The sequence below is a fragment of the Ostrinia nubilalis genome, chromosome Z, assembly GCF_963855985.1.
Source record: "Ostrinia nubilalis chromosome Z, ilOstNubi1.1, whole genome shotgun sequence".
Classification (NCBI taxonomy): domain Eukaryota; kingdom Metazoa; phylum Arthropoda; class Insecta; order Lepidoptera; family Crambidae; genus Ostrinia; species Ostrinia nubilalis.
In genome coordinates, this window is record NC_087119.1 from 12538251 (window position 1) to 12552715 (window position 14465).

Here is a 14465-nt window from a genome sequence, read left to right on the forward strand (position 1 = left end):
AGAGAAAAAATAAAACTGGGAAAAAGACAATTTTACTATTGGAAAATGTTTGATGCCGAATTCTTGAGGTAAGAATAGAAATAAAATTTCGCTAGGCAAACGGACACGAATAAAATACTGCATAACAATGTTTAAAAAGTACAATAAGCGTTTAGTGAAAGTAGGTAGGTACTTTTTAGTGGACCATTGGTTTTGCTTGGCTGGGCTTTTCTTCTTGGAAACGTGTTCCTACATTAAGATGGTCTGTAGATTATGATCTAAAAATTTAAGTATTCTCTAAAGACGCTGCTAAGCATTCGTGTGTTCACAATTGCAAAAATTTCACAAATGTAGACTATGATGCCCTCTAAAAACTTAGTCCGACAGCTAAATCTGATCAATAGTATCGGTCTCGGACAAACAGAACCCGATATGAAAACATTTTTATTACAGCCAGTAATGACGAAAGGTTATCAAACCTTCTTAGACGTACTTACCCTAGGGTCAAAAGGGCCATTGTGGCAGGATGCTTTTTTTACTTTATATGCCTGTATAGATCAAGCTACTCGTACCCATCAAGACAGTTAGAAAAGTGTTCCGCCTTGCATCAGCCAGCGTTGATACGGCTGAGCTTTCAGATGTTCAGAAGGAATGGCTGGCCCGGAAAGGATATAAGATGCCGAGCACTCCATTGTCCGACCTTAAGGGAGATACAACAAAGAGGGCTCGAAGGCATTCGGATACAGAGGAGTCATCGGGATACGATTCAGAAGAGGTTACAGAGCCCCGGGAGAAGCGCCGCAGGCGGAAGAAGTTATGTGCAAAATGTATAGCTAGGTTGGTAAGTGTAGTCTTTAGAGAAAAAAAACCCAACTGCGTAAAGCTAAGTTAGTGACATACATAGTATAGAAGGTAAGTAAGTTAACTTCATACAAACGCACCGCACGCTTGCGCGCACGCGGCTTGTATGAGTGTGCCATAGTATCTATGCGTCGCCGCACGCACCTGTATCAATTTTGTACCTGTATTGTACCTATATTATTTTACCGAATAAGTCTTATGATACTTATACAAGAATGTTTCGGGTTTTGAAAGAGCTATAATTGTCTGTTAAAATACAACATTTCAAGTGCGATTATGAATTCGCTATTGCACAAGCTGTAAAATGTATCTATCCGGATGTTATCGTCAAAGGATGTTATTATCATTTTCAACGTGCCGTGTGGAAAAAATCAAAAGAATTAAAGTTTTCTTCTACCACAAATGGTCGGAAATTGACACAATTGTGTACTCAACTAGCACTTTTGCCCAGGACATTAATACCTGGGGGCTTTTTGTCAATAAATGAAATCGCTACAGATGATGACCAATGTAAAGCTTTTTTCAATTATTTCACAAATTATAGGATGAGGCAAATTACAACTGAGCAGTTGTCTTGCTACGGAGAAAATTTTCGTACAACTAACGCTGTAGAAGGCGGGCACCGTCGAATGAATGCCAAAATACCAAAAAAAACATCCCGTTTTTTGTCTCTACAGTTATTAACCCAGTTGTTACGGATATCCCTTTTTTCTTACGATTCCTGTGATTTTGCATATACCGGCTATTTAATGCATCAAGGCAACAGAAAAAATACAATAAAAAATATTGGTCTTACGGAAACGCTGGAAAATGGTGTTTGATATACGGAACGCTAGTAATATGTACGGCCACTTGTATGAACTTAGAGATAATACCTACTCTTTGCGACTTGCGTAAGTTATTAAAGTATTTGCATAAAATATGGAATATTCATTAATAAAAAAATATTCAGAGTTAAATTTATTATTTTTCAAATTAATTCCAGTAGTGTGAACTGTATATTATGTCCAAAACATTTTCTGGGATAAAGGGTAATATTATATTTCTTACAAAAAAACATTCCATTTGTATAGCGTGAGTTTCATAAAAATGTGTGTTGTCACTGAATTTGAGATGTTAAAATACTTCTCCTCTGTTTATGTTGTAACGGTTAGCGTTACCGTTGACCTTTATCTTAGATCTAAATTCTAATTTAATTACTATTATCTACCTAAATAAATAAACTAAAATAATAAAATATCTAAATCTACGTAAGCTACCTAACTAAATAACTTAATTAAGTAATTCATATTATTCTACACTAATAAAATAAATAAAATAATAAATCTACAAGCAAACCCGCGCGAAACAAGTTGTTAAATATTTCTTTTGTTCTCTGTCGAGCGGGCGGGCTGTTTTTTATGTATGCGCAAGCGACGCGCCTACGGCCGCGATGCTCCCGCCGCGTCTCCTAGTCCGAGCCAGAGCGTTAGCGAGCACGGACGTGTCGCTGTCCGTCACCGCCGGACCCGCGATTTACGTAATGTTCTAAAAACTAAATATGTAATCGCGTATTGGTGAACCCCGCTACCGGGTGAGTGTTGCAAAAGTATTTTTAATGCCTAGTTTTTATACTTGTGCTAAATGTAAGTGCCTAGCCGCCATTTTGTTCTTCAAATGTGCTATCCATGTGCTCGGTGTCATTTCATACAAATTTCCTATTTCTATAACTTCCTAATATTATTAATTTACAACTTACTACATGATTAAATAAATAAACTAAATATTTTATGAAATGACATCGACACGTCATGACCTTACATGACCTTGGTCGTATTGTAATGACACTAATTTCAATTCTACTTGCTAATTTAAATTGTTTCATCTCATCGTACTTGTTCTAATTATTCTAAATTATTGCCTACCGATATTGTTTTACAAATTAATTGCCTACATAGATGATATGCTAAATTATTTTCTACCTACATAATTTAATATTTTGCATACTTCACTTCACCTTTCACTACTGTAATTCTGTTTGACTGCCACATCATTACATCACCATTTATTACCAAAATCATTCCATCTGCTTCGCTAGTATTTTGATGTCGCAGTCAAACGGTTAAGCTGGCAACTGCTTAAATATGCCGTTTGATTCGCAGGGTTCATCTTCACCTTTCTCCTCACTACAAATGGCCATCTCACCACTACCGAAACCACCACCTGGCTCCTCAACCCGGCAGAGCTGCCTGTCGTGTCGGACGGCCCGTACGCACACTCTAAGTGGCCCTACACCACAGTGCGTACGGTCCCTAACCGTCTGGCGCGTCGACGACCCTGCGGGCTCACCACCAGAGAGGAACCAAACCACATCACCATCAATGCTAGCGAGGACAGTGGTTTGAATATACTACCACCGGTGACGAATCTCGTGCGATACGATAGTTTGCTCGACAACCCACTCCCTAAGAGTTCTCACTTCTCTAAATTGTAATAAATGACTTGTTAACCTAAATCTATCTTTTATTTATCTAAACTTCTAATCTAAATTCTAATATGTCACAGCTCCTAAAGCTCACAACCGTGACAATGTAGCGGAGAAAATCTCTTGGTTTTGACAGTTGGCGCAATTTTCAATGCATTTGAAGCAACTGTAACTAGGTACACTAAATCATCTCATTTACAAACAATAATTTCTTCATAATCTTCAAACATGACTGACCCTGTCTAGGGCATAATTGGCTATCTAAGCTAACGGGATGCAGTCTTCTTCATCATCACTGGATGAAGAATTCTCTAGTGATTTCTATGTGGGCTCTCATTTGTAATCCAGGCAAATCTATTGACACTTTATTGTCATCACCAGAGTTCTCTTTGGTTAAGTCACCATTACAATTTTCCGGATTTTCCGGCGGGAAAATTGTGATTGAGTTAGGGATACACTCATCTTCATTTTTCTACAGTTCTTCAATGATTTCATTTAAAGGAAAGGGCCTCGAAGGCAGGCGCTAAAACAACAAAATACCGCAGTTCATATTACTAGCGTTCCTTATACGGATCAATAAGTTTAACGTTGAATTAGTAACAGTTACTATAAAAATGTTTATAATTATGTTATCGATTTACAAAAAGTGGGTTACAAACTTTCATATTTCGGCAAGAAATACTTTAGAATAAATACTTATCATGTTTGTATTCACCTTGAAAGAGTCATCGTAAAATTTACGAAAACAACAAAACGCTTACGATTGAAATGTGACACCCAATGGAGAACAGAACACTTCTGATGGACAAAGGGACCCCACAGCAATCGTTTAACATAAACAATGTTATCACAAACCACCCTCATTGTTTATAATAATTTAATTTTTATGTTGATCCGTATATCAAACGCTAGTAACAAGTGGGTTAAAAAAAGAATCCAAAATCGTTGATACTAAAATAAGTAGAAGTTCTTATCACTGTGAAGAAACAAAACGTAGGTCAAAGCAAATTCTGATTAATAAGGATACAAAATATACAGGGTGGAAACGATAAGTGATCTCACTCGAATATTTCTAAACTATACAAGATATCGAAAAACTGATTACTGATCCTGAAAGTGCTTCACGAGTTCTTTCAAACGGTATCAGTAATAGGTTACAGAATTAACTGGATCTATCCGAAAATTCAATGTTTTCAGCCTTTTAATCAAAAAAAAAAAAAAAACCTCTTTTTTGTCGATAAAAATAGGTCTACTTTCACCTATATTCATATGTGCACTTTATCGTGACTCACACTGTATAAAATAGTAGGGTAAGGTGGGGCACAATGAAACAAAAAAACGTTTTTTGTTCATAGAAACAAAATATCTTATTATTTTAATAAACTCTTTTCAAGAAAATTTACATTAGCTATCCCTTTAATAATCAACAATATCAAACTACATGTTTCTATAAGTAATCTTAAATTATTGGCACTTTTTCGAGATCAATTTTTTGTTGTACTGTGCCCCAGATCTGGGGTACAATAAAACTAGGGTAGGAGTACTATGAAACAGATTGGGGCAAAGTCCGTAAACACTCTTCGCACTTTGTAGTTGGGCGTATATCGCACGACCTGTCCCTCTTCTTCTCGGTTTTCCTTTTTTTTCTTGAAATACCTATACAATGTGCTAAAATTAACATTTTTCAGATTTTCTGCTTCTCATAAGTTCATATCTGCTTCATTAGGAAGCCCTATATCCGTTTTTCTTTTCCGGTTACGAACCATTGTGGTGTTTTCTAAAAACAAAAACTTATCTTACACTGAAACATGTTTTACTGTGCCCCGTTTCACTGTACCCCATGACCCCCTTCAATAACACAAAAACATATAACATTCTTTAGGTTATAAACACCGGCCTTCGTCTGATGTCAATATTACAAGAAATATGCAAGAATTATTAAAAAAATAGCCATACATACCTTTGGTAAACAGTGTACTAATAAAATCGAAAACTTTTTCGTGAAAAAAGATACGAATTACTTTCAAAAATCAGTTTTTTTGCAAGAATTCAACAGGCAGCTTTCAAATTGAGAAAAGACAACTGCACCAAGATGGCAGTGCGAACGCTTAATAAAGCAGTGTGGTCAGTAAAAATAAATTGATAAAAAGAGGTAGAAATATTAAACTTGTTTTACTGTACCCCGTGTGTCACTGTGCCCCCTGTAACCCTAAGCAGAAATGCAGGAATAACAATATAAATAATAGTGAAACTGTGTCAGTCACTACACATGGATAGTCCGCACATGTAAAGCTTCCGCTGAACAGTAAATTGAAATCCAATTTTAGTAATAGGATTATATGTAGGACCTAGATAGCAACATAGCTCACATTACGTGCGAACGCCATCGGCGCAACACGTTGACTGACATTCCACCTACATCGCTGGCTCAGGAACCATGCCCAAGGAGGACCCAGAAACGACAGCCCTCAAAAAGGAGCTAACGGATTTGATCGCAAAATGCAAGGTAAAGTACCTATAAGCGTTTAAAAAAAGGGTCCCATTCCCATATCACATGGTTGTCTTGTCAGTCACCATCATTCAATTTTTAGGCGGAGCAGGAAAAAGGGGCTGACGCTAAATTAGCTGAAAAATGCGGGGATATGTCAGACATTCCCAAAATACGGCTAAGTACGAAGAAAACATTAAAGGGGCACATCAACAAAGTGAATTCTGTGCATTATAGCGGTGATTCCAGGTAAATAAAAATAGCGTAATTAACTGTAAAAAAATTGTTTGCTTTTACGTTACAGCATTTGCGAATATAAAATCTGCGCTTTGTATTGAATGTTTTGACTTACTTTTGTATTTACAAGAAACGCTTGGAAGAATAGTGAAACGCAAATTCTACTGATGGAATAAAACCACAACAATTTCCGTCGAAGCGATCACTTTCCGCATTGTTACATACTAGTTACATAAACATAAAAATGTCTAAAGCAACTACCTGAAAGTGAGGGTTGTTTGTGACAGGCACTGCGTCACAGGCTCGCTGGACGGAAAGCTAATAATATGGGATACGTGGAGCGGCAACAAAGTGCAAGTCATCCCTTTGCGCTCCGCGTGGGTCATGAGCGTCGCATTCGCACCATCCGGGAATTTTGTGGGTAAGATTTTTTACCGAGTACTTAGTAGTAGAAAATGTAGAATAACGATCGGACTGGGCGGGAAAAATTAAGATAAGATTTAATAAGAATTGCGATATTAGATATTGTTAGATTGTAATAAAGTTACAAAAATTGTAGGTACATGTTTTACTAATAGATGGGAACAGCACAGATCAGGGTCCAACGTAAAGGCAAGGCAACCATCCAGCTTGTATTTTTAACAGACTTCAAAAAAGGAGGAGGTTATATGTTCGGCTGCATGTAGGGTACACTTCTGAGGTGGTCCCATTGTCACCAAATCAGGATCTGATGATGGGATCCTAGGGAAATCGAGGGCAAACCTCAAATTTTATAGGCACGTATTACGTTTTTCATATTTATTCCAAAGTTATTCAAGTATATGGGTCTGGTAGTCATCATCTAATGTTGATGAGGTGATGATGGAAGGTAAAACTCCTTAACGGTTAGGAGATGGGGAATAATTCTTTAAATGTTTTAGGTACGTATGTACATACAGTTGCATTATTTCAGGTTTTTTAGGTGAGCTGATGATGAAAGGTCAAACTTCGTAAGTTAGGAGTTAGATGATACTTTTTAGTTGCCGATATTAAAGTAGGTTGCCTGTATTTTGTAGGGAAGATTATTTAAACATAAAATGGAAAACTATAGTCTCAATCTCATTGAACATTAGGACTTATCAACTAAAAAGCATAAAATATATTAATAAAAAAAACCTGCACTAAAAGTAGAAAATAACTACATTATTAAAATTTATTTATTAGGACAAATGTATACCATACCATGATTGATATTTTTGGAGTCGGTGCCAGTAAATTTAGAACATTTCTTGAGCTTGGCACTGAGCAGGCTGGCACCGACTCCGAGAACATCAATCATGGTATACTTACATTTGCACTAATAAATAAATAATTTAATTATTTTCTACCTTTTAGTGAGGATTTTTTGGAGTCGGATTTAATTTTTTTGTTAAAATTAATTAATGTTGTTTTTTTTGTCAAGCGTGCGGCGGCATGGACAACATGTGCACGGTGTACGATGTGAACAACCGCGACTCGACGGGCGCGGCCAAGATGGTGCGCGAGCTGGCCGGCTACGAGGGCTTCCTCAGCAGCTGCCGCTTCCTCGACGACACTCACATCCTCACCGGATCGGGAGACATGAAAATGTAACTCAATTGCCTCTATTGTGCTATTCAATATTCGTAATAATTTTAACATAATGTGTTTACAAATTCCCAGATTGGCACGAGTACAACTGTTTGTTTTAAGACAATGGAGAAGTTTCGTGATGTTGAAAACATCATAATTTCACTGAATGGGATTAAAATATAGACCAAAACTAAAAAGACGGTGAAGTTTTTTTGAAATCCATCAAGAAATAGCTGAGAAATTAATTATTTAAATTACCTACATATTTTCGCGTGGAACTCTAACATAGGTGGTGCCGTGGATTTACGCCACACGTTCTGGTTTCTACCACAATGCTTACCACCCTGGTGCGTTGTCGAGAATGATACTATTATTGGTTTTACTTATATTTTCAAGCTTTATTAATAGAAAAAAAATGGAAACTTCATTAGTAAATCCTACATGTATATTTTGCTAAATACCGGCGTGGTTCCACAGTTTACATGCACATTGCACATCCTTCTGATTATCAGTTTTGGATGGCACGTCATAATGCCTAAATTATCAAACGATGCTCAAAGCTCTTGATTCGAGCGATGTTAACGATACATTCGATTGAGATTAGATTCACACTTAATACGTAATTTCAGTCACCATTTCACAGTAATTATTGTGAACTCACTCACTGCATGATTAACGCTGAGAATATAACAATAAATGTTATGGTTGTGTTTGACGTAACGTCAAATTGAGTGTTTATAAACTTCTAATTGCATCACTTTTTATGAAATCAAGTTGATGTCATATTCATCGTCGTAATGATGGACAAAACATTAAGAAAACTCATTTAGTTGGAAAGTGCAATGTCTTTTTTTGTTGCAGTCAAATCTATTGGGAAAATATCCTTATGAAAACACTGTAACAGAACCCTGTTCTGTAAAGTTCTAACAAGTTTTCTCTTTTTACAAAAAGTATTAATACTATTCATTTCCATTTTAGTTGTGTTTGGGACTTGGAAGCTGGGAAGAGAACAATGGAGTTCGATGCTCATGCTGGCGATGTCGTCAGCATTTCCTTGGCACCAGGTATTTAATTTATTTGACCAACCAACCCAGAATTTTATTCGGGACACATCGGATCGGAGATACAAAATTAAAAAGTCTGAAAAATCAGGAGCACGTATTTGCGATGTGTATCAGCCGAGCAAGTATACTTTTTACCCGACTACGGCAAAGCAAAAGGAGGGTTATGATTTTGACAGGCTATGTATGTATGTACACTCAGCGGCACGGAATTTGGCCCAAGCCTAAACAACCAGATATGAGGCCAAAAAGGTGTTGTATACCTAAGTTTCGTGTGACATGTTAACAGAACATTTGTTTTTGTTATTTAAGAGGCTAGATTAATAAAAAAATGCGTCTGTTTAACTTTTTTTAATCTAGAAACGCATTTCGTTGTTGGAGCGTAAAGATTACGGGTAAGTTTAAATTCGATATTAAATGTTGTAAGGGTTTGGCGTTTTGTTTTTGTTTTTAAATTAATGTTAGGGTTATTCTCGATTTCATAATTTGAGAATAATGCCTATTACTCCAGCTCAAGTTGCTCAAATAGTGTTGCTTAGAAGTCAAGGGCGTATGCAGCGGGAGATGGCTGAAACTTTAAATTTATGGCATACAAACTTAAGATACACGTTAAAAAGGTATTACCAGACCGCCATTTACACAAGAAGACCAAGAAGTGGGGAATTAAGGTGTATGTCAGCGCACGATGACCCGATTATCGTACTTGCAATATCAAGAAATCGGGTTCTCACTACGTTTGAGATACGCCAGCGTTTACAAACAGCAAGCCCAGTGAGCACACAATAAGAAAAAACATAACCTGCATACTCGAAGACCAGCTCAAGGACCAGAACTTCTCCGATACCTTCGCGAAGTGCGACTTACGTTTTCTAGAGAACATGTAAATTGGACGTTAGACTAATGGAGTTAAACTTTTTATGAAAACTGTCTGTTTGCGTAGTAATTCTTCTCCGCACCTTCTTTACACTTCCACGGCCGTCTGGAGCTCTTAAGGTGACTCTGCAATCATCGATCCATAGAACTTTACTCCATTAGCCTTGCGTCCAATTTGCATGTTCTCTAGAAAACTTAAGTCGCACTTCGCGAAGGTATCGGAGAAGTTCTGGTCCTCGAGCTGGTCCTGCATACTCGAAGGAGTATGCAGGTTTTGATCCTCCATCCTTCTTCTTATTGTGTGCTTACTGACATCCACCTTGCTGTTTGTAAACGCTGGCGTATCTCAAACGTAGTGAGAACCCGATTTTTCGATACTGCAAGCACGATAATCGGGTCATCGCGCGCTGACATACATCTTAATTCCCTATTTCTTGGTCTTCTTGTGTAAAAGGCGGTCTAGTCCTGCCTTTTTAACGTGTATCATAGGTTTGTACGCCATAAATTGAAAGTTTCAGCGATCTCCCGCTGCATATGCCCTTGACTTCTAAGCAACACTATTTGAGCAACTTGAGCTGGAGTAATGGGCATTATTCTCAAATTATGCAAACGAGAATAACACTAAGAATAATTTAAAAACAAAAAACAGAGCGCAGGCTAGTTTCCTAAAAAAAATTTTTTAGTCCGTCATGTTTAATATCAAAAAATATTGGACACATATTTTTATTTGTCAATCTAACAAAATAATTACATAGTTATGGTGCGTTGAAGTTCCGCACGACGTCACAACGTGCGGCACTTTTATGCAAGCATTGACGTCACGGGCCTCTTCTTATGAACTTTGGCGCGCTTTATCTCTTTAAATTTTCATCAGTTTGAAAAAGTGAAAAATACGTGTAGAGTATTTTTTGATAAGTTAACTGACGGACTAATTAAAACTCTTGCTTTTTGACCCAGGAAACATCCGCTCCAACAACGAAATGCGTTTCTAGAGTCAAAAAAGTTAAACAGACGCATTTTTTTTATGAATATAGCCTCTTAAATTAACAAAAACAAATGTTCTGTTAACATGTCACACGAAACTTAGGAATACAACACCTATTTGGCCTCATATCTGGTTGTTTAGGCTTGGGCCAAATTCCGTGCCGCTGAGTTCTGTTCTGTTCCCTCGTAACTTCTAAACTACTTATCAGAATTCGACAAATGATATATCATTAGAAGCGTCTTAATTGTCCGCTGGTTATATATATGGGGCTATATGGGGTTTCACAAAATCTAATGTGGCGCCCTCTAGCGGACAAAACATACAGAGTAAAAAAATAAAGTTAAGATAAATATGCCGTGTTTGGTATCATTTGAAAGCGCTTTACTTGTACATTTTGAATATATACCTATATATTACTAGCATTTGCTTGTGACTTTACTTGTATTCATGGGCTGATTGCATATAATTCACATATTTTCGTTCATAGCTTCTTTACTACTTATTAGTTCATCAATTTAACTTTTTTTTAATATTATGCGCCACAAATACACTTTAACACCAAAATAGTACAAATAATAAAAAGTAAAAAAACTAAAACCCAACTACGACAAAAAACTACACTGAAAAAGTATAAAACAAGATTTTCAGAATACTAAACTGAACAAAGTTGCTAATGTAGTTGCATAGTAATTTTCATGTTTGGAAAGGCGTTACATATACCTACCTACCGAAGCACTTTGACAACGTGCGACTTCGGTTTAATCTATGGATAGTTAATTAGCACAATGAAAACAATAAGCCGCTGCTGCAGTTAACGCGTCTATCTTTGTGTACGATAGGTAGGTACTATCTATAGCATGCAGCAGCTGTTCATGGACAATATGGCGAACAAAGCCGAAAAAAACGCAAACACCGAATAGCGATGTGAAGTCCTTACCATTAGACTTCGATATGACACAATAAGAAGAGTAAAAAACTGAATTTATACTGGACTGTGGATGATTCAGCTAGACTGTGTTGCCCATTAAAGAAAACCCCCAACGCGCCAAATGGAAAGTGTAGTACCTACTGTTTCAGATATGAAGACATACGTAACCGGATCGGTAGACAGAACATGTAAACTATGGGACGTTCGAGAAGACAAAGCGAAACAGACCTTCTTCGGCCATGAGGCAGACGTGAACAGCGTATGTGTAAGTAATTATTTGACAGTCTTTCCTTTTATTTATTTCCAAATAATACGTTCTATGTAACATTTAATAAAATGCTCACTCTTGAGACTGTCTTATTCAGTGAGAAAATGTTGTTCTACTGGGACAACGCCAGATTTCATACGTCTGTTGAGTCTATGCTCAACTTCGTCACGGTAATAATATCATACAGTATTATAACTTCATATAAACCGACGAAACGCGAGCTTTGCTTCGAATTTCAAATCTCGGGACGCGGTCGAAATCCAAAAGTTAGGGTTAGGGGTGTCGCGAATGTGCCGAACGGACGTCGATGGCCTAGCTAGTGTTGAAAATGACTAAGGTGATTGAATTTGACAAAAACAAGTTATTAACAGTCAAAAATGGTCATTTTCAGTCAGTTTGATTTGAAAATTATATTGTATTAAACCAGCTTTTGCCTACGACTTCATCCGCCTGAAATTAAAGTAACAGGTCATTAAGTACCTACTCATTATGATTAGTAGATTCAAAATTATTTTAGTATATTTTTTTAAATTAAATCTACTAACACAAAACAACACGCATTTTTATTCCATTCACAAAGTATTTTGTTTGTCTAAATAAATAAAAAATTACAATCACAAAACTAGATAGAAATTCTAAGTAGACAGATGTAATTAGAATATGGGTACTGTAGGTGGGCAGCCCTATCGCATGTTGTCATACCGTGACGTACCGCGGGGCTGTTGACATTTATTTCAAAAATATGGCCGAGTTGGAATACTGTATAGATAGTATTACCGTGACTTCGTGATTATGGCACTGTACTGATTAGGCACCGTACAAGTGCTTTGGAAAGCATATGGAAGAAGTGCATAGAGCTAAAAGAAGATCACGTCGAAAAATAAAAATATTTTTGAAACTTGACCCGGACAACTCGACCCATACGACAAGTGTACCACTGTGACAATATTTGACTCCAAAATAATTATGATACATATTCAAACCATTTAGCTCCATTAATCAATGCCTGAACTGAATCAATTAAAAAAAAAATTAATTTCATAAATCAATGGTGTGTGAGTCCGACACGCACTTGGCCGGTTTTTCTGAGACATATCTGACTTGAGCTGTCATAAATAAAAGTATAGTATTAGAATGTACTATCATATAAGGTAGGTATTAAAGTGCTACAGTTCTGGGGACGGGGTTCATACAAAATGTCCCATTGTTCTTTAAAAAAATTATATCGGCTTATGCTAGTGATTACAAACTTTTTTGATGTGTGCGTATGTCAGGTCCAGGGGTTAGTGACTCACACTTCAACGGTTTGTTTTTCAGTTTCACAATAGCGGTCAAGCTTTCGCGACGGCGTCGGAGGACAAGACAGCGCGCTTGTTCGACATCCGCAGTGATCAGCAACTTGGCCACTACACACCGCCAGGCGCTAGCGGATTCACCAGTTGTGGTTTGGAGTGTTTTTCTACTTCCATAATAGTTTTTATTTTATTAAAATAGTTTCTATATTTTGCAATTATTAGCAGTTTAGTTTAGTTTTACTTAACAGATACAAATACAATCAAACGGGGAATTGTGAACACGGCAGTTGGTAAAAAAGATTACCTACTTGTCGATGCTGAACCTTTGCTTCCACCCATCTTACATGCAAATATAAACCAATTGAACACCAATGTCCCACATCATAGATTACAAAATATTTCATCTAAAATTTCCGTGTCTATTCGGATTCCAGAAGCAAATTTTTACACTGAATAAATAGCTGATGAATAGTATTGATAGACTTTGGGCTGATGCTTGTTTTCACTATTTTCCAGCACTATCGCTCAGCGGAAGATACATCTTAGCAGGATCAGATGACAACAGCGTGCACTCGTGGGATGCCCTCAAAGTAAACCATACAGGTAGGTACTATTTGGAATAAATCATGAGAACTTTCTTAAATGCAGGACTTCTACAAGTGTTTATGTCAGATCATTTACAGTAAGCAGGTCACAACACAGGCCACTAAAAACCAATCTAACAACAAGACAAGTGATTTAGATACTGGAAAATGCTTTTATTATAGATCACAAACGGAAAACAATTAATACCTAAGTCAAATCAAGAATAATCAGACAAGAAGTTCCTGTAGTGCAAAGTAACAGTTTTCCCTTGTTTCTTTGTTTACCGAAAAAGTGGCACGGCTCAGACAGTGGTAGTAAAAAAACTGCATAAAAATTTATACTTAACATACCCATCTTAATGGAAATCTCATTACTTCGGTTTTTTCTGTTTTTAAATAGCAGTTATTGAAACTAAAACTATTTTTGAGCAGTTACAGAATATGAACCTTACTTAGAAGTTTTTTTTAGAAGTTGAGACTATACTATACCATCTAAGGAATAACAATACAGGTTTCATATTTTTAAGTCTGTTACTGAAATATCCAGTGCTTGTTGACCATACCTTTTTTTTTTTGGAAAAAGTCAGAATTGGATAAAGATTAATGTACCTATTTCATTATTTTATAGGAACCCTGAACGGGCACGAGAATCGTGTGACCTCTATCTCCTTGGCACCCAATGGAGTGGCACTGGCCAGCTGCTCCTGGGATCAGGGTGTCAGGGTCTGGGGCTGAACAATTTCTACGACACTATAATACATAACTTGATTTCATTATAAATGTATTCCGAACCTAATTTTTTCAAATATTTAGCTACATGCATACTCCTTTTCAAATAAATTCTGAATATGA

The 14465-nt window shown here is 36.8% G+C and overlaps 1 protein-coding gene and 1 long non-coding RNA gene across 2 annotated transcripts; both read left to right on the forward strand.

The window, feature by feature from the left end:
• Positions 1 to 1994: 1994 nt before the first annotated feature.
• On the forward strand, positions 1995 to 3334 carry LOC135086595 (uncharacterized). The gene is made up of 2 exons (XR_010260536.1): positions 1995 to 2413; positions 2982 to 3334. It is a non-coding gene; the product is annotated as an uncharacterized LOC135086595 (long non-coding RNA).
• A 2325-nt stretch (positions 3335 to 5659) lies between these two features.
• LOC135086470 (guanine nucleotide-binding protein subunit beta-2) lies at positions 5660 to 14465 on the forward strand. Its single transcript, XM_063981196.1, has 9 exons — positions 5660 to 5810; positions 5896 to 6041; positions 6317 to 6450; positions 7471 to 7636; positions 8598 to 8683; positions 11616 to 11731; positions 13052 to 13178; positions 13546 to 13632; positions 14242 to 14465. The coding sequence occupies exons 1-9, from the start codon at positions 5742 to 5744 to the stop codon at positions 14346 to 14348; spliced, it is 1038 nt and encodes a 345-aa protein (XP_063837266.1). The 5' UTR covers positions 5660 to 5741; the 3' UTR covers positions 14349 to 14465.